At 42.8% G+C, this 19,764-nt stretch overlaps 3 protein-coding genes across 4 annotated transcripts in view; 2 read left to right on the forward strand and 1 right to left on the reverse strand.

The window, feature by feature from the left end:
- The first annotated feature begins 250 nt into the window (after positions 1 to 250).
- Positions 251 to 4,619, forward strand: cdk5rap1 (CDK5 regulatory subunit associated protein 1). Its single transcript, XM_037251634.1, has 13 exons — positions 251 to 698; positions 775 to 878; positions 948 to 982; positions 1,064 to 1,164; positions 1,342 to 1,552; positions 1,619 to 1,739; positions 1,839 to 2,069; positions 2,164 to 2,261; positions 2,335 to 2,390; positions 2,866 to 2,996; positions 3,084 to 3,233; positions 3,671 to 3,811; positions 4,224 to 4,619. Exons 1-13 carry the CDS (start codon positions 416 to 418, stop codon positions 4,311 to 4,313), a joined length of 1,752 nt encoding a protein of 583 aa, XP_037107529.1. The 5' UTR covers positions 251 to 415; the 3' UTR covers positions 4,314 to 4,619.
- Positions 4,570 to 8,976, reverse strand: LOC119122936 (bactericidal permeability-increasing protein-like). 2 transcript variants are annotated; one of them, XM_037251635.1, is made up of 16 exons: positions 8,834 to 8,976; positions 7,796 to 7,908; positions 7,609 to 7,723; positions 7,403 to 7,534; positions 7,173 to 7,328; positions 7,023 to 7,086; positions 6,678 to 6,738; positions 6,502 to 6,590; positions 6,250 to 6,426; positions 6,101 to 6,160; positions 5,847 to 6,014; positions 5,526 to 5,593; positions 5,380 to 5,422; positions 5,226 to 5,289; positions 5,030 to 5,106; positions 4,570 to 4,946 (listed from the first exon to the last, which is right to left on the reverse strand). In XM_037251635.1, coding segments are annotated over exons 1-16 (1,431 nt in total). In that variant the 5' UTR covers positions 8,836 to 8,976; the 3' UTR covers positions 4,570 to 4,904. The 2 variants fall into 2 exon arrangements, with proteins under 2 accessions (XP_037107530.1, XP_037107531.1); XM_037251636.1 differs by lacking the exon at positions 8,834 to 8,976 and adding an exon at positions 8,009 to 8,137.
- Positions 8,977 to 11,056: 2,080 nt separating this feature from the next.
- LOC119122930 (band 4.1-like protein 1) overlaps positions 11,057 to 19,764 on the forward strand; it is a 28,855-nt gene continuing 20,147 nt past the window's right edge. Inside the window, exons 1-2 of the mRNA XM_037251627.1 lie at positions 11,057 to 11,075; positions 11,342 to 11,474. Coding sequence (XP_037107522.1) covers positions 11,074 to 11,075; positions 11,342 to 11,474 — 135 coding nt within the window. The 5' untranslated portion in view covers positions 11,057 to 11,073. The remainder of the gene's footprint in view (positions 11,076 to 11,341; positions 11,475 to 19,764) is intronic.

A 19,764-nucleotide genomic window follows, 5' to 3' on the forward strand; every position in this document is an offset into this window, starting at 1 on the left:
GTACCCCTGAAATTGTAAAAAAAAAAAAAAAGAACACCTTTATTTGTATTTGTCTCCAGTGTAAAATTAGGAAGAAAAACAGTAGCGCTACTATTTGATTGAGCACAATTAATAAAAATGCAATTTTATTAAATGTGCACATCGTGAAGGCGCGGAGAAATCAATGTACTGTATTCAAGTTGGCAACGCAAGATGGCCGCCGGTGGCTCAACTTCTCGCGACGGAAATCAAGCAGCATTGTTACTTCACTCGACGGACCGCATTTGAAGACGGACTGCAGGGGGAAACATTTACCCGACATGACATCTCAGACTTCTGCAATGTTTATTTCTGCATTGTTGTTAACAGCCCACCATTGACCGAGCGGGCTTGCATTTTGTGAAATGAGCATAGCTAGTAAGGTAACCAACTAAACATGAAACAACTTTGGAATTTAACTCAACTGTTCTCTCCCAAATGTCGGATACCTGTCAGGTGTTTGCAAGTCAGATTGTGCTGTAAATCAAACAGCAGTGTAATTAGTGTACGTGAAAAGCAAAGAAGATCGGATCATTTTAAGACTGAAATGTCCTCAGGTCCAAATTTTCACGATTTCATCCGAGGAGTTACTGGTAATAAAAAAACGACTTTAGACAACGATGTGGAATACAAACACAATTATCTTTCTGCTGACTTGGAGCTGGGGAATTCACGAAAGGGTAAAATAAAATCTCCACTTTACTATGGACGATTTAGGAGAGATGTCAATCAATGTGTTGTTTTGTTTTATTGCAGTCTATTTTGAAACCTACGGATGTCAAATGAATGTAAATGACACAGATATTGCTTGGTCCATACTACAGAGGAGTGGATATCAACGCACGGCACAATTACGCGAGGTATGATTCATTCTTGATTTTTAACACCACTTAATAATTTGTTTCAGTCTGTTCTGTCTTCATCTGCAGGCAGATGTGGTGCTTCTTGTAACTTGCTCTATCAGGTATGTCACAATTTCTAGAAATGTTAGTAAATGAATGCTATCTATGTGATCAAATAATTCAACTTCAATTTTGTGTAACAGAGAAAAAGCCGAACAAACAATCTGGAACAGATTACAAGAATTGACCGCCATGAAGAATAGGCGCCAAAAGAGTCGAACACCAATGAAAATCGGCATCTTAGGTAATGTGGTTATTTATTATATTAATCTACACCGACATTATTTATTCTTATTATTTGGAAAGGTAATGGTATGCAAAATACTGGCTAATCCAATATATCCTATTAAATAAGAGGAAATGTGATATGAATTAACAATCAGAGTCTTTTTCAATGAAGTTTGCGTGTGTGTCCAACAAGGTTGCATGGCAGAGAGACTGAAGACGAAGCTTTTGGAACGAGAGAAGCTTGTTGATGTCCTTGCTGGGCCTGACGCCTACCGGGATCTTCCCCGCCTGTTGGCGGTGACCGAGGGAGGTCAACAGGCGAGCAATGTGCTGCTTTCATTAGAGGAGACCTATGCTGACATTATGCCTGTCCACCACACTCCTCAGGGACACAGTGCCTTTGTGTAGGTTCATCAAGAGGACCAGTTTGTGCTCTTTTGGTTTCTTTAAGCTCAAATGATGTGGCGCAGGTCCATCATGCGGGGTTGTGACAACATGTGCAGCTATTGCATCGTTCCCTTCACCCGGGGCCGCGAAAGGAGTCGACCTGCCAGCTCCATTCTTGAGGAAGTCCGCATCCTCTCCGACCAGGCCAGTTAGAAAATGTTCAAATCAAACTGACTAGCAAGTGGAAATTTGGATTCACTTGATCAATGTCAACTTCTTTGCGTGGTGCTTTTTTCTTTCCAGGGCGTGAAGGAAGTGACATTGCTCGGTCAGAATGTGAACAGCTACAGAGACGCTTCTGAAGAACAGTTCTGCGGTGCGATTCCGACCAAGCTGAGCCGCGGCTTTAAGACTGTGTACCGCCCAAAACTGGGAGGTATGCGTTTCTCCGACTTGCTGGACAGAGTGTCACAGGTGGATCCCAACATGAGGATCAGATTCACATCACCCCATCCGAAAGACTTTCCTGATGAGGTACAGGAACATTTGTTGAGAGATAAATAAATACATAAATAAACATTCAATAAACTGCTCATACCTCTGTCTCTGCATGCACGCGCGTATGTAGGTCCTGCATCTGATCGCGGAGAGAGAAAACATTTGCAAACAGATCCATCTTCCGGCTCAAAGCGGAAGCGGTCAAGTCTTGAAAGCCATGCGCCGTGGGTAAGTGAGCAACGATCTCTGCGGTTTCTCCATCACTCGTTCTTGCAACTGATTTTTCAAACCCAAATTCCAGGTACACAAGAGAGTCATACCTTGAATTGGTACAAAACATCAGGACTATCATTCAAGGTAGGCCGCACTTAGGACGGAATTTATGTGGCACAATATTTCCTGAGTGCTACTTGGGGTGGCTGACTCTCTTCACAAAATTGTACTCGAGCAAATACGGAACCGGCGCATCCTCTTATTCTTGGTTATTTTTTTGCCCTGGTGCCCAAATTGGTCCCAGTCTGTATGGCCCAGTATGAGGAATGTATTGTAGATATGGTCGTAAAATCCACTAAGAACTATTTCCGATCCATTAGTGACTGTGTAATAGCATTCATCGGAACCGAGCATAATAAACAAATAACATTTGATTGGCTCTCTGGTATTCACTATCGTTAGATTGTGCAAGTGCAGGCATTGAGGGTCTATAAAACCACACTGGAGACTTTGATTACACCACGATATATTTTTTTGTATGTTCTATCTTTCCCCCCCCCCCCCCCCCCCCCCCCCACACATACTTCATCTTATTATTGCGCCTGTGTGTTTGTGTCAGACGTAAGTCTCAGCAGTGACTTCATCTCGGGCTTTTGTGGCGAGACAGAAGAGGATCACCAGCAGACCTTGTCCCTCATCAGAGAAGTAGGCTACAACATTGGGTTCCTTTTTGCCTATAGTATGAGAAAAGTGAGTAACTCGCAAAAATGCTAGCGCCATGACTCACGTCCTATATCATCATCTCTTAGACTTCTGCCTTTTTGTTGACCAACCTAGAAAACACATGCATTCCACAACCTTGAAGATGACGTGCCAGCGGACGTGAAGCAACGCAGACTGCAGGAGTGCATCAGCGTGTTTAGACGGGAAGCTGCCAGGCTCAACGCCACTCTTATTGGCAGCACACAACTAGTCCTGGTGGAGGGGGTCGGTACTGCACTCGGGGTCCTCTCATAAGACGTAGTCTGGCTGCCAAACACTCAGTGTTTTTTAACTTGTTCAATGTAGCAATGGCAACCATAGGGTTTGCCAAGGAAAAGTGTGATCTTTTAATATCTTGGCATTATTTTGTCTCCAAAAAACATGTCACTGTTATAGTCCCGACTGCTTCTTTGTGCAGACTGCAATCATTGCAAGTTTTTCATATTCATACCACATTAGAATCACATTGGCATCCTGAAAGCAAGCTCGTCTTTTTTCATTTGCAAAGCCCGCAGATGTTTGTAGAAATTTCTAAATTGATTTGTGATGTGTACAAACAAAGCTCACACTCAGCGCAAGGTGCACATGTTGTACTGGGTTAGCGTAACCTTGGCGAGCAACAATGCTCATGGCACCTTTTCTTTTCTTTTTTTTTCCGGCAGGAGAGTAAGAGATCTGCCAAGGAGCTATGTGGGCGAACGGATGGCAATATGAGAGTGAACTTCCCCCGAGAGGATGTTGCTGTTGGTCCTGCAGAGTCCAACACGGCTGCAGTCAACGCTGGAGACTACGTGCTAGTGGAGGTGGGATTTGCGCTGGTGCCCTTATGTCCACTTCTCTCCTCTTTTGGGGACCTTTGCTTTAGATTTCTTCACTGGTGCAATGAAACTGTAATTCCAAAAAATTATGTTTGGAGTAAACACAACATTGCTCATCACCAGAAGAACACAAGACCCTCAATTATTTCCTGTTGTTTAATATGTGGAAGGACAGAACAAAAGCAATTAGTTGACGTAAAATATCCATCAGAAAAATAATTTCTGTCGACAAAGCCTGATGGCAAATGATTCAGGCCCAAAACTGGTGCTTTGATTGAAATTGTCAACGAGTGTTATCATTACAGCTTTTATTGGGCTCAGTTGTTTGAGACACCAAGGGAGCTCGGGTTGAAATGATTTGAACTCATCAGTGACATCTCTCTTTTGGCTTCTGCAGATCACCTCAGCCAGCTCGCAGAGTTTGCGAGGTCAGGCCTTGTGTCACAGACGTCCCTCGACCCAGTCAGCACTTCAGTGCAGCAATTAATTCGATGAACATTTGCCTCAGGAAGCAAACGACAGTATGTGAAAGTATCGTCTTTTTGCAAAGGTATTTCAACCATCTTTATCACTTTGGATCACTGTGTCAATGTTGAGCCTGCAACGTTACTAAAATGAACAAATTCACCAAACTATGGTAAATGTGTTCAAGTGTCTAGATTTGAGTATAAATCTATTTGGTTTGTGTTAATTAAGTTTCTAGTTGTGCAGATGGCGAGTGAATGGCTCTGAGCTTCTTGTCCCATTTTATTTGTGATTTATTTAGCATGTTATTAAAATACAACAAAGACGATTCCCATGTGAGAGGCACAGACTGTCCCGCACGCTGTTTGGATGACACAATGCTGAAGGGAAAAAAACCCAACACATCCCTCATTTACATTTCATTTGCAAAGCAAAGAAAACATGCAGTAATTAACTTTGACAAAGAGAAATTGTCACAAATGTTGAATAATAATATTGGTTTGATTTGCAGGCTGGAGATGAGTTGTAGCTCGGAGTCATTTAGATGTAATGTTTGCTGTCATTGTTCCTCCATAGACGTAGGGGGAAAAAATTATTTGGGTGCCCGCTCTCATCACGCCGTAAACTGAACATCTGTCCCAATCAACAGGAAGTCCTACAGGGAAAAAAGACAAACGTTAAAAATACCAAGGATGATGATTTAGTGATCGATTTTTCGAAAATGTCAATCTTTCTGACCTTTAGGACCTGAAGCTCAGGATTGACAAGTTTCACCTTTCCAAGGGTGGGGAGCGGGTATCCTATTCCAAGTCGAACTGTGGAGCATGGCATACGTTTTTAGATTAGTTGACAAGATAATACACATAAAAAAATAATTTCTACAGTGCATATGTTGAAAAAAGATGGGAACAAATCTTGTGTGGTAACCACTTACCGTTGACTAGGGGTATGACAACCAAGTTGAGGACCGCGCTCAGGATGTTGTCAAGAGATCTCACCTGTATCATAAATTCAGTTTAGTTCCTCTCACTGCTACAGAGTCTAAAAAAAAAAAAAGTCATTTGCATCTGAATTCCGTCCGCTCTTACCCGAAAGTCTCCGACATAACTTGTCTCCAAGGTCAGATCAATTCTGTGCAAATGAGGCAAAATGACAGTGATGTTTGTCCTCATGAGGAACTATTGGCCCTACCGTTTTTTCTTAGAACAAAGTTCTTTATTTTTTTGGAACTCACTTGTTCAGGGTGACGTTTCCATTTAGCCTCGTGCCACTAACAAACACTCGGGCGCTGACACTGGTGTCCTGCAAGGGGGCGATTATTTCAAGTGAAGAAAGTTTTGGATTAGAAAGCATCAAATTTAGTTGTGGAAACTGCAGACTAGTAATTTACGATGACTCTATGAGCTACTTTATGTTTCAATTCATTTACTTTTAATTTAAAAAGAGAACTGTAATATTCCTGTCATCAAGGTCCAACATGAAAATTGGCTGAATGAATAACCAAAGATGAATGTAATATTTCATTCAAAAGGCGATCGTAACCAAAAGTACGCACCAAATTAAGGACGAATAGCGGCGAGAGAGTGCCGTTGGGTTGGATTGCGTAGGCCGTCACCGTGCCGGTGGCTTGAATAGTCACGTTTTTGGGCTCCAAAGTGACGACGGGATTTTTCACCGTCTTTATGAGCAATTTCATCATCAAACCCGGGAAAGCTTTGGCAATCTGAAAGTTCAAAGCAATATTTATTGACAAATAACTCCCCCCTTCCAAGTTAATCATTTTGTAAGATTGATTGTTCGTGCCGTCACCTCGGGGATGAAAACGCCAAAAGTTCTTGTGTTGAGCCTGATTGGGGAGAAGCTCGGGATCTGCGGCAATGAAGCGACAAGAGTTACAGATCAACGGGAAGGCAGGAAAGTGGACACATTTGAAATGAAAACCTTGCGGCCGGGCTCACCATATCATCAGTAATGTACACGCTCAGGACTCCGGCTGTGTTGTAGACGAAAGCCGCAGAGTTGGCGGTGAAGGCAGACAAGCCCAAGTACAACATTTTGTTGTTCTCGGGTGGCAGAGAGAAGACGGTGGTGGGGAACGGAGTTTCTCGATGCTTCCCGATATTGTAGAACTCCCCCTAAACGCCAGAAAGGGAGGATGAATATGTAAACTCTTCTCTAAAAACAATTTCAAACGGGTCATGCGGTTTTACCTTCAAGCCCAAATTTAATGAGTTTGTGATTGTAGGTGCGCCAACCATTGAATAGTCAATTTCTGCAGCCTTGTCCACTCGGGCTAAGACTGCAGGACAGAGAAAAATGACTTGAAACCTGTACAAGTGTCTCTTTCATTGTAATTCAGCTCACACATATGAATGGCGACGTTTACCATTGAGCGTTCTCAACTGAGGGTTCAAATCAGACACAGCGTCAACCACCAGGGGGCAGATCTGAAAAGGTCAATCAGAGAAAATATGATTCGCAATTAACAGAAGTGACACAATAAGGTAGGGCAACCAGGGCTTTCAATGAAAATAAATTAAAAGGAAGAAACGTTAGTCTGAGGAAGTTGGTTTCGTGTTTTTGTTCCCTAATCTCAGAACAGAACATTTGAATTTATTATACTGCTAGAAATAATTCATCGTTTATATAACGGCATTCGCTGCACTTAAATAAACTTCCTATTGGTAATATATTGGGGGAAAAAAAAACAGCATGCAAGTGTAGTGCTCACCTTTTTTTGTAGCGTATTGCGCAATGCCTTATTAATGAACTTTCGGAAAAGATTGTACAGCCAGCTGAAATAAGAAAGAGGCCATTATGAATGAGACAAGCCTCTTGTATGACTTCTTGCTCTGCTGCTGAGGTTTTTTTTTCTTTTTACCTGGCTCCACCGTGGAATTTGACATTCACGCTGCCAACAGTAGCTGTACACTGGACGTTACTGACTTGAGGTCGCCCCGTTGCATCACTTTGGACTGCCAAAACCGTGCTGACGGACAGTCCATTCACACTCAAATCAAAGGAACCGCTGTCCCTCCTGTGAAGACAAACAAGACGCTGCAATAGGCCAAACGAGTGTTTTGTGTACGCCACACATCTTGGCTCACTCACAGTATTCTGCGGAATTTGACCCTCCAGTTTCCCTTCATGCTGATGAAGGCGTTACTGATGGAGAGTTTGACGCCGGTACCAGGCACCAGATCCACAGAAGAGGAAGGTAGTCCCACAGCCACCGTTCGGATACTAGGGGGAATTACATGTGACCCTTGGTCCAAACTAATACAGACGATCTGGATCAGATCAGTTGATTGTCTTACTTGGACAGACTGTATCGGACCTTGCCGACGATGGACACTCGCTCTCTCCCGGAAATATCTGGAATTGTTATGCTTTGGAGTTTCTTCTGGATGGCAGCCATCCCCAGTTGTCTGCCTGTAGAGGAAGAATGGCAGATAAGAAAACTTGCTGCTTTATCTGCCTTTTTGTTACATCTTCAATCCTTACCGTATTCGATGCCATTATTTGTCAGTCGGACTTTTACACCAGGACTGGCGCTTGAGGTCAGATGACTGAAGGTGACCAACAATAGCCCCCACCCCAGCAGCATGTTATTTAACCTGTTGGAGGAAAACAACAGATGATGACTGTTAGGGTTGCAATTTATTTGGATCGTATGATTTGTTGACTAGAATGATTAACTCTGTTAAAACATTCCACCTTTCCGCAACTCGATGAAACTTTCCACATTCCCTTCGGTTGTTGAAACTTTTCAAGGTTGTGCAAACATTCTTGCTTAGCTCCACTAATATTTGTTTACACAAAGAGGTGACCCCCGAAACCTGTTCACTTTCTCACAATAAATAGTCTCTTGCAAGAGGCAAAAGTTAGACTGCTTTCAAGCACCTCTGTACCATACAGGGTGATGATTGATTTCTCCACTTGAAAATTGCTCAAAAGGGCAAACTGTCTCCAGCGTTGTTCTTGCGAAAAAGGTAGAGTGAGGTAAGCTATCAGTGAGCAAGCAATGAACCAGCGCTCCCCTTTTGTAGGCTCTAATTATATTACGATTGTCGACATTAAATCAAACGTTTGCATCAATTGCTTTACAATCAGCAGCCACTTCAGTATAAATATACTTTTTCAAATAAGATTCAAAACCAAAATTCGGTCTCTACAAAGAACATTGTTGTTTGTGTCTGTCGAAGGACCACTTGAACGAAAAATCCTTGAGAAACAAAAGTCACAGTCATGTCTGACTGAAACCACATGACGCCAGTTAACTTAGTCAGCGGCCTGGCACTAAATTACTTGGTAAATTCAGATTAAAGGCTACATCTATCCATTTTGAAACAGACAAAAGGGAGCAAAAACCTAAACAGTGACAATATTTTGGAGGAAGCGAGTTCAAGCGATTACAAGTTACAATATGATACAAAATATCATAATTTGTGCATGCTATTGCATCATGAAATAATTCAAGCGGAATATATTCATCCTCCAGTACCAGGGTACAAATATGAAGCCGTCAGAGCTCACACTTACATGAAGTAGCTGGTAACTCAGATGCTCGGTTCCTCCTGCTCTGTCGACCTTCCAACAAGACTGACAGTGGGAGGACGTTAGCACATGCCTTTAATTCTCTCATTAAATCAGGAACTGGACTTAACAAGGGGGAATAACCCGTGTGAAGCAAACAATGACAAACGTTGTTTTTTTACATAGTTGAGACATTTTCAGACATGACTCAAGTGAATCTCAAAGAAATATTTTCCTGTCGTTGCACAAGGCACTCATGTCGCAACAATGTAAAAAACAATGTCCATGTTGGTATGACTGGTATGATTTAGTTAGTCACTAATGAAGGCTCCATCTATACAATATCCAAAGTAGTTGTATTTAATTCACTGTCCAGTCAGTGTAGGGTACTTGAGATTTTGGTGGCAAATGTACACGTAGTGTGACAATGACCACTAGAGGCAAAGCGTACAAATTCATGGCAGGCCTCAAGTTGATCTCAAACCTGAAGCTGCAAACGTGCAACATCTGCATTTGCCTATTAGAGATGATGATGTTCGGCATAGGCGACCTGCAACACAATGCTTCATTTATATCAATCGACCACAAAAGTTGACGCGTCTGTTCAAAACAGCCATTTAAAATGGGTGCTTCAACTATATCTGCCGCTAGAGGTCGACACAGACACAACTATTGTCATTTCTTGGGGCCAGAATAATAATGGTCAATCGGATCGTTAAATCTTTGAACTCTGAGGACATGAATGTTTTATCCTTCCTTAAATTAATTCCACTGAAAATTAATTAGATGTGTTGATTTGATTGAAGAGTTTGTCCTTAATGACTTGCCACTGAAAGCAGTGAAGTGTCAATCATCTCCGTGCCTGATGGCATCACTTTCCACCACAGTAGAAATATTCACCAACTTTTTGACATTGATGGTGGTGTCTCTGATTTTGCAAAGGTCCGTAGAAACAGTTGTTGATGTTTTAGACAGATGAGTCCCTTGGTTCAGGATGTCATGGTAGGTTTCCTGTGCAGCTGTGTGGGAGCTGGGTTGCCCTTGTCAGAGCTAACATGCGGAACTTTAATTTTTTTGGTTTTATAATTAAATAAAAGGGAGCTAGCACAGTTCATGTTTTACCCACAGTACATTCCACCACCAGTGGAAAGTTCATGTGATGGTAGAACAAATGGAAAAAAAGCAAATAGCCCAGTCCGGGTCACCAGATAGCTGGGGAAGGACAACGGGGTCAAAAAGCACCAGACGGGAAAGGGACAGGATGCTGCTGACGTCTTTCCAAAAGCACTGGGAATCCGTAGCTGGACACACAAACAAGAATCAGTCAATTCTGAACAGTCCTTCATTTATTCATGACATCATGACAAGTTGGGATTCAACTTTCAGAATGAATGAGAACTTTCTGGAACAGGAGAAGGCCTGTGGTGAAGTTGTGCTTATGCTACGCAGATTTTGGCAACCCATGCCAAATTTGCAAGGACGGCATAAGCCAAATCTTCATTTATCCTACTGGAAATTTTTTTTTTTACAACAGCAAAACAGTACGTTGTTGAAGGACGAGATGCGCTCCTTGAAGACAACAGAGGTTAATGTATTTATTTATTCATTCATTTATTGCTGTCAAACTCTCAAACATATGCCACGGCCGACAGCGCCACCTGGCCATGGCCAACGTCACTACTTGCTCGATCGGCTCACAGATTTTCTGCACCCAAAACCAGCACCTGGCAACTGTCTTATCTGCACAAAATGTGTGCTTGTCATCACCGAGTGGCCTATTTCTTGCCCCAGCTAGCCAGCCAGCAAAAGAAGACTGTGCTAGCAGTGGCTTTTTGTGCCCCCAATGACACCTGCGTGACTTATGTTGAGAAGGGCAAAGCACTGAAGGTTGTGTTGTTTGACTTGGTGACGCAATCAAGGGGAATGTTCTGACGACATAGCGCGAAATGACAGCGGTCCTTCTGATGTAATGTTGGCCTTTCAAAAATATTTCATTTCAATAGCGCGAAATGACAGCGGTCCTTCTGATGTAATGTTGGCCTTTAAAAAATATTTCATTTCAATAGCCCGAAATGACAGGGGGCCTTTCTGATGTAATGTTGGCCTTTTAAAAATATTTCATTTCAAACCAAGAGGCGAGACAAATTTAAATACAATGCAACATTATCCATTGCCTTTCATCGGTGCGCAACTGTTGGCACATTCATGCAACGGGATGATACTGCATTGTTTGCACCGGGATCTAAATGTGAGTACTTGCTGTGAGTGTGAGTGTGAGTGTGTGAGTGTGTGTGTGTGTGTGTGGGGGGGGGGGGGGGGGGGGGGGGTGTTATGCATTCCGCTCAACTCACAAACTGAATGCATGCGTCGTTTTGCCTCCTGCCTGCATCTGACAGTGTCCCTCCCTCTTTTCCTCTCCTCCTCCGCGTTCTCTCTCTCTCTCTCTCTCTCTCTCTCTCTCTCTCTCTCTCTCTCTCTCTCTCTCTCTCTCTCTCTCTCTCTCTCTCTCATTAGGCTTTTCACCGGCAAAACACGCAGGCACGCATACACGCTCCCTTCCTTTCTTTTTTGTTATCCCGGAGGAATAAACGCCAAGGACTCTCACTTCACCCACTCTGCCCTCCTTCTGGATGTCGTTTTAAACAAGGTATGTTGAATTCGGATTTTCTTGCCTCTTCAATGCGTGCATGTCGTCATAAATCCCGTCTTGCTTGCGTGAAATATCTTCCTCAAACGAGTTGTTAGTTTGTATTAAATCAACAATTGTGATGTTGCGCTTCGGCTTTTATGATGCCGTGGAAAAAAAAAAAAAAGGGCTCGAGTGCTTTTGGTAATGACCTAATAACGTGTGTGGACTTTGGCGTTGCTTGTTTACCGACCTCTACCGGAGGATGAATGACATCGTGGGAATGGTGGTGCGACGTAGTGGCAAGAAGGCTCCAATTGGAACGCCTTTGTGAGCCCCGAATTGTGTTGACATCATCATGAGGGCGATCGGAATTTTGCATGGTCCACTCTGCTCTCTGTGAGGGCACGGTTCGCTCTCGGCTTCGTTGTTGCATGCAGCTTCTCCAATCAGCTGCTTCAGTGTGTGTCTAAGCCTGTCAAACACACCCACTTTTAATGACACACACACTCACACGCTCACGCACTGCTGGGACATGCAAGCAGTGTAGTGTGGACAAATTGCATGTGCTGTTTGCCCGCCTACATGCTCAGGCTTGTATGACGTGCAATTGCTGGAGTGCTTTTTGTTGGTGTGCCCCGAACTGCCTCCCCGTGGGTGACCTAGTGATTAACATGTCCGCCTCGCAGCTCTTGGGTTCAGGGTTTGAGTCGCGTTTTACTATGTAGATTTATTTGGGCATGGTCGTGTAGAAGACAAACTTCCGTTGATGTGCCTCCCATAAACGTTGGCGCAGCTTATAGTTTATTGTCTGATTGCCTTTGTGCAACGTTTAATTGTATTGTCCATTTGCATTGTTGTCAGACACCAACACACAGGCACGCTCACGTTTCTCATCTGCTGCATCAGCTTTGCTTGTGCATCCAACAGCCAAGAAATCGGGGCACCAGCATCTTTTCTGTCCGCTCTCCAGCATCTCAAATTTGCTCCATGAATGAACGCAGTGTGAAGCGTCGACATGAACCCGACTGACTATTCACGATGCGCTATGAACGACTACTGTAGATTGAACATGTGTTTGAATAGCGTGTGACAACACTTCATTTGACATTCAAATGATAAGATAGATATTTTATCTTTTTACCCGCACGTACACTGACTCACCAGAACATTTGCTCCTAAAGTTGTCAAATAACCCTCAGACGGCACTTAGAGAATAATTCAAGATGCGCGAAATATTTATCAAGGTTGGATACATCACAACACAATCCGTCTGTATTCACAAAACGCTTTCACAACATCCAAAGATAGCCCGGATTTGTTATAACCGCTGGTTTGGGTAAAACCCGATGGGAAATATGTTAGTCATCCATTCCCTTTTCAAATTCAGTTTTTTTTTTTATTTAACATTGGATGTAATTAGATTGTGAAGGATTACCTAATGAAGTGCCTGGCTCGTGTATATTGCCATGTAATTGACAGTGAATTTAATAGTGCTGAGAGTGAAAATGAGTGTAAGCCCCCCTCCCACGCCTCCCACCTCCTCCCACGGTGTTCTCCATACTGATCAGGGCTTCGGTTGGAGCAGAGGTATTTATTCACCACCTTTATTCTGATTGCATCATTCAGTTTGTTCACTCGGTTTTTCGGAGAGAAACGATGATTCCCTTTCTTGATTTTTTTTTCTCCTCACTGATATCTCCATACAGCATCAGTTTATTTAGAAGGAGGGTGGTAGGAAACTTTACCCCAAGCAAGAGCAGTGCTCAGCTATTCTGACGATTACGGTGAGTCAGCAGGTTCTGCTGTCTGATTCTTTCTTTCTTTCTGTTGTAAGGCAACAGTCGTTTTCCCCAACTGTCTTTTCGAGTTTTTGAAGGCCCCCCCGCCCCCCTTTCCAGACTCTCGAGGCGGAGTCGATCAAGTCGTTTGCTGTCTTTGACGTGGTGCAGAAAAGATGCTCCAAAAGCCTCACTGACAGTATTTTCTTCCTCCACACAGTAAGGCAGAACAGGAGTATAAAGTCATAGCAGCAGGTGGAAAAAGGTTCTCTGATTTTGCTCAATACTTAATATTGACCCAAAGTAAATAATTTGTCCGTCTCACAGTGTCTGGTCTGTTTGCTGTGGATGATGAGAAACACGGCAGGTGACTCCCAGTCCCGTTTGGCTTCGCAACTTGTCAGACAGGTTGGATGACTCTCGCAGATGTTATGCCACACGTTTGGTACACTTGTGGTTTCATGCTCTTGTTTGTTCATGTGCATGTGGCTTCTATTTTGACTTTAGCTTTTATCTGGAAAATAATACACCAATTAAAAATGCATATCATCTTCCCCCGTGATACTGACACTTGTTTTTTTACTCAACCTTTACCGGATGTGAAATGTGACTTAGATGTACAAATTTTGCTTGGGTTGGCATGTTTTGCGAGGTCGGAAAAGTCAAACTGGTTATGGGAGATGTGCTACTTACAGTATCTTGACAGTAGCTGGCCTTCAGCAAAAAGCTGAGCTTGCCTGGGGCGCATCTCAATGGGTTCAATTCCACAGCCACCTCATTGTGCATGAGTGTGCTTCTGGGTTGGTTACTGTTCTTATTCAGGTTCTATTATTCAATGCTCCAGAACATTGTACATTGCATAGAAAATGGATGGTCTGTAGCTTGGTCCTTTATGTGAAGTATTGCTTGTCTGTATTCTTTTTAGGCACCGCAGTTTCAGTCCCAAAACACACGTTAGGATATGCAAAGATTCTTAATGACCTATTTTTCACTCAATGTCTGCCCATGCCAAGCAAGATGCATCATTGATGAATGCATCCTATCTTCGAGCTATTCTGTTTTCTTTTCCTATTTAATTTCAGTGAATGAAACTCTTCAGATCCAGGTTCCATGATGTTAATATTGTTGTTTCATGAAGCGATTCAGTCATGGAGGTATTCCGTTTGAAAAGCGCGTTTGTAGCCAAGAGAAAAGAGCTCAAACAAAAGATGAATAGCTTTTAAGATTCAGACCTGTTAATAATAGCAAAAAGCATGGGAGTTCCTCTTGGGTGTTGGTGCGAAAAATAATTGGTTGCATAAGACGTGTCATGCTGTTGATCTAAACAAACATATTTTTTTCCCCCCATGCCCGATAGGCTGCTACTAAACTGCTCTAGCTGTTGCCTCTTTCATTTATCAACATCATATTTTACTGTTGAATTGGGTTTCATCCCGCCATCGAGATGAAATCATGACAGCGGCGATCCGGCTTCCAGCCGCATGTCTTGTATTGAGCGATTCTAAATATTATAGATATGTTTGTTATGTTATCAACATATTTTCTTTTATTATCAGCATATTCCTTTTGTTATCCACATACTTGTTTTGTTATCAGCATATCTTTAAAAATATCTCTATAAGCTTTCTACTCACTTTTGGTCAGGAAAAAGAAACCCATGACACCCATCATAATAGTGAGCATGGATCCAGCATTTCATTCATTCATTCATTCATTCATTCATTCATTCATTCATTCATTCATTCATTCATTCATTCATTCATTCATTCATTTATTCACTGTGCTGGTTAAACTGGTAGGATTTGTCAAAAATCCAACTAATCATTAAATGTGAATGCTATTTACAATAGCTCTGGCTGAATGGTAGTTGAAGGTGTTTATGAGCAGTCATGCTGTGCGAAAGCCCGCCTCCTTCAAGCGTGCTGTGGTCGGGTCCTGCTTGAGCAAGGCGGGGAGCATGCCTGAGCACACAAAACATTTCTTCGAGTGACCGTGCCTTAAAGCTAGTTTCATTTGAGCCTGAAAGAAAAACAGGCAAGAGCTTTGCAAGTTTACGCAGTAGGGAAGTCCATGCAGAAAAATGTCAATGTTGGCCGTGCTTGATGACCTTCAGTACGTTTCATGTTATGATTAAGATGTGGATGAAAGTCTTGCTTTACTATTTTGACCTGCTGGAGCATTTCACCATACTCACAACAGAGTAACAGCTGAGTGTTGATGTCTGCAGAATTCTATCTTCTGGTTGTGAGTTTGATGGCTTATTTTTCAGCCACGCACAGCTGGGGCTTCTTCCGGAAGTTGTCTCCCTAGTAAAAATGTGTGAGATTACCTTGGCGCAGTTTTCCACCCTCGTCACGTCCACGTTCAATGTTGCATACCACGTCAAAGAAGCGTAGATAATATGAAGAGTCAAGTTTGATGATGAGATCTCCTAAAATGTCTCGAGATGCAGACAGTGTTGGCTTTTACGATTTGCGTTTGCCGAAGGTTGTGTTTCTTGGAGTTACTGTGCTGCCCCGCCGATTCATTTTGTCGACCAATGATCTCAGCTCAGCTCCTTGTCAAGTGACATACTGGGAAGTAAACTCAGAGAAAAATGTGTCCAAGCGTGTCATCCGTCCTTGTGTGCTTAGCAGAGACGACATACTGGCGCACATGCTTACAACCTCCTGCCGCTCGCCGCCGTTGGCGACGCTTTTTTATAATCGCAGCCATGGCAACGGTGGCCCCTGTTTGTGTGCTCAATCATCTTGCTGTGTCACATACAAGGAAGTATTCTTCTCCCATATACAAAATAGCTAATATCTAATTTCGACCACAAATTTGAAATATTTCTTTTGGCTTCGGGCTCCACTGACTATTAAATGCACCAAAGTAGCTGAAGCGTGACTGAATTTCCAACAGTTAGTATAACTTTTTCAAATGATAATTCTCTAAGCAGAGCTGACATTTCCATCAGGAGCGGTAATGCTGCCTTATATAAATAATTAATTCAAAGAGGGTGTTGTCAAAGCAACTAAAATTCCCATCCTTCTCTCGCCTTTCAGTATTCGTCACTGCTTTTGGTCTTCTGACGTCAAACTTTGTTGTAACTATTTCACCTTGGCGTGTTTCAACCTTCACCAACCGTGATTCTTGTATTGATGTGATGCGCGCGACTGATTGATTAAAAAGGGTGACAGCGTAATAGCAATCTTTTCTGTTTACCCATCAAAACAGGCGCCAGCAGATGTCACAACCAGAAGCCAAGGTCAATGTTGGTTTTTCTGGGTGGCTTTGCTGTCATCATTAATATTTGTTAGAAAATGTCAACCAATCCTGTCAGAAAATAATCGAATGTCTGTCATGTATACAAAAGATTTGTTTTCTTAGCGTTGAAAGGCAACATTAGATTTAAAAGTGAGCATTAGATCAGCAGCCCCTCAAATCAAGTGATTTTTAAAAAAAAATATTTTCTTGCTGTTGCTAATAATCCAGCAGCTCCGAACATCATGTGAGCTGAGGTTTGTTCTGAGTGCACATTAAGATTTCTCCCATGAGCAGCTCATCTGTCAGGCTGTCGGTCAGAATGGCCAACCCCAAAAGTTCCAAGCTGATCAATGATGTGTGACCTCATCCCGGTCACAGTGCCCTTTTGCAGATTCTGCACCGCTGCTTCACCACTCCTGAATTTCTTCCATCGTGAGAGACGACCAAATTACTTGCTGTCCTTGGTTGTATTCAAATTTAGCCTCTGATATTTGAGATCACAGTAAATTAGCTGCAAAGATAAATTCATTCCGTTTAAATGATGAACATGCTCACAAATCGTCATTTGAGCCAAATTTAAACTTTCCTTTTATTGGTGTTTTCTACACGGCAGCAGATGAATAAAAAGAGCTGAAACAGCACAATTTGATTGTTGGTGTCATAATGAGGACACGGAAGTTACCTAAGTCGAGGCGTGCATAATTCGAGATAGTATCAAGGGGACTCACGTCGCCAAATGACCTGCTTTTCTCAAGTCCTGGCTGCAAATGGAAGAATGTGACTTCCAGCACTCAGACAGCAGCTATGTTCTTCATTTTCTCCCGCAGCTGCTCAAATTGTGAGTGACGCCAACTCCAAGGTTCCTCTATTTTTAAGATGTTTTTAATTGAACGTAGCATTTATACCCCTGGCTCGTGACAGGGAATTTTAAATCGAGCATTTGATGTAAGCTTCCCGCGACCAATTCCCAAAAATCTGGAAGACGACCGATAGCTCACAAGACTGATTTAAAAAAAAGCCTCCACCTAGCACTCACCTCAAGGTACGTTGCGAAAGTGATTTGTGGATTTGTTTTCAATGAGCCCAAGTCGAGTGGGATTTTTTTTTTTTTTTTTTAAAACAGAGCCGTAGGAGAGCATTATTGACTTGGAGGCCGAATGCTTCTACCCACAGATGTAAATAAATTCAGGTCGTATGCAATCAGAGTATTGAGGTATCTTACCTGAGTGCTTTGCACATCTTAGTGCTTCACATTACACGGCTGGATAAGGATTAAGCATTTTTATACTTAGTGACGCTTCATGTCAGCTAATTCTCTCGAGAATGAGAAATCCTGCTGCAAGCATGGCAGGTATGCTGAAGTGAGAACATGACAACACTTGGAAGTTTTTTTTTTTCTTTCTAATCAAGCACCCTCTGCTTTGGCAATACATCCACTTATTGAGTGTGTAACCGTGGATACGTTTGAGCTCTTCTTCAGGCCACAAACGGGTTGCAACTAAATTGATAGAACTACTGCAGCCTGCAGCCAAGTCGCACATAACATTTGACCTCACTTTATTCAACACTGGATGAATCCGCAATCAGTTCCACGAACAAAAGCAGAACTGCGTTTGCCTGCAAGGTGGCCGCCTCGTTGCTCTTCACTTCTTTTCAGGATGGACTTGTTGCAAATTACATATTATGCAAGGAAACATGTAAAGCCACGCGCACGCTCTTAAGTGGGAGAACAGAAGTGACAGGGTAGTGATTAGTGTGTGTGTGTGTATAATTTGTAATAACATTATCGTGCAAGTCCAAGTCTGTGTGATACTTTCCATGGTGGACAAGCTATGTTTTCCTGCGAGTCTCTGTGTGTTTGAATTCTAGAGCAACTTCCCATTACCTAACTGTTTGTGGAAGCGTTTCTCCAGTTAGGCTCAAGCTCGTTGGCAATTTTGTGCAAAGTCTTATATGACTGTATGCCTTGTGGAAGTTACCTGCTTATGAAAACAAGCTTTATTGATGTCATTTTTTTCCACATTGTCCTTGCAATAACATGAGAGGGTGCATCTTAATGCGATGACTGATACATTTGTGGTCGCCCTTCCTTGCAACACTTAATGTTTTGCCAGAAGCAATACTGGAGAAACATCCAAAAATGCTATTTAAGTCAAGCGTGAAATGCAGCAGAAGCACAACTGAGCTCTCCCTGCAGCAAAAGATGAACACACTGACTATCATCGGTTTGTTGTTTCTACTACTTTCTAGTTAAGAATACCACTTTGCCACTTGATGGGTTTCCCAAAACAAACCAGTAATTGTCATTCTTTTGGATATCACTCTTGGTTCTTTTGCAGCAGGAGCACATTTGCTAGTGACTGACTTCATCAGATTACACTCTTGATTGTGATTGTTGTTGTGTCACTGTCAGCTTGTCACGGCAAAGCGCCACACCAACTATGGTCCAAGAATATTTCTTCTCAGTCAGTGTTCTGGGCTTGATTCACTCGAATGGTTGCATTTCAATTAAATGTTGATGTCTTGAAGAGGATAAAGATGCGATGTCATTTTAAATTTCCATGATCAAGTGACATACATCTGAATCTGAGTTCACTGAATATATTTAAGATCCTGATATCCTAATTAGTCTTAGCCTCACATTTTGTAATTACAGGGGAGCTTCCACTGTGACTCCTGCTGCTGCAATCCAGGACCAGCCGTGATGCGCAGTCTTTTTGCATTATCTGTGTCCTCAACTGCCTCTCACTTGACATTGCAAAAGGCAGAGGAAGTATAAACTCAGACCTCCTTCAAGACTCTTCATCGGCATTTGATATCACGAGTCACCTTGTGTTGTCCATCGAAAGCAGGTTGGCCTTTGTCTATTTGAGGGTGATGATGCAAAGGTGAAGGGTCCCTTTAGAACCGGAAGAGCAAAACCTCCTGACAAAGAGACATTGATTAGCACACAAGTCTTCCTCCTGTGCCATCTGGTGTGGCCGTGTGCCACGCTCTCCCACGGGCGCCCGGCAACAAGCTCCAATTGGGCCATGGCGATGACTCAGGGTGATGCTGAAGGCTATTACTTGATATTTCGGGCAAATCATCTTTTGCCGGTGGCCTGGTCCCTCCGGTGACATGCGAGGCGCGCAAGCCTGTTTGTGTGCTCGCTCCGTCGCAGCCGTGTGGAATTTTGCACGCGTGTGCAGGAGCCTTATATAACAACACGTACTGGCATGCAAAAGCGACAGAGCATCGGCAAACATATTCTGCTGTGTCCATGGCTTCCCTTGGACCAC

The sequence above is a fragment of the Syngnathus acus genome, chromosome 5 (assembly GCF_901709675.1).
Source record: "Syngnathus acus chromosome 5, fSynAcu1.2, whole genome shotgun sequence".
Lineage (NCBI taxonomy): Eukaryota > Metazoa > Chordata > Actinopteri > Syngnathiformes > Syngnathidae > Syngnathus > Syngnathus acus.

What these genes read in the sequence shown, in the direction of transcription:
- cdk5rap1 (XM_037251634.1), top strand. Translation starts at nt 416, where the DNA reads ATGAAACAACTTTGGAATTTAACTCAACTGTTCTCTCCCAAATGTCGG. An exon ending in TTGAAAGCCATGCGCCGTGG is followed by an intron (nt 2,262 to 2,334) that starts GTAAGTGAGCAA and finishes CCCAAATTCCAG; the next exon opens with GTACACAAGAGAGTCATACC. An exon ending in GAGACTACGTGCTAGTGGAG is followed by an intron (nt 3,812 to 4,223) that starts GTGGGATTTGCG and finishes TGGCTTCTGCAG; the next exon opens with ATCACCTCAGCCAGCTCGCA.
- LOC119122936 (XM_037251635.1), bottom strand. An exon ending in GTCCGATACAGTCTGTCCAA is followed by an intron (nt 7,535 to 7,608) that starts GTAAGACAATCA and finishes AATTCCCCCTAG; the next exon opens with TATCCGAACGGTGGCTGTGG. An exon ending in GTCAAATTCCGCAGAATACT is followed by an intron (nt 7,329 to 7,402) that starts GTGAGTGAGCCA and finishes TTGTCTTCACAG; the next exon opens with GAGGGACAGCGGTTCCTTTG.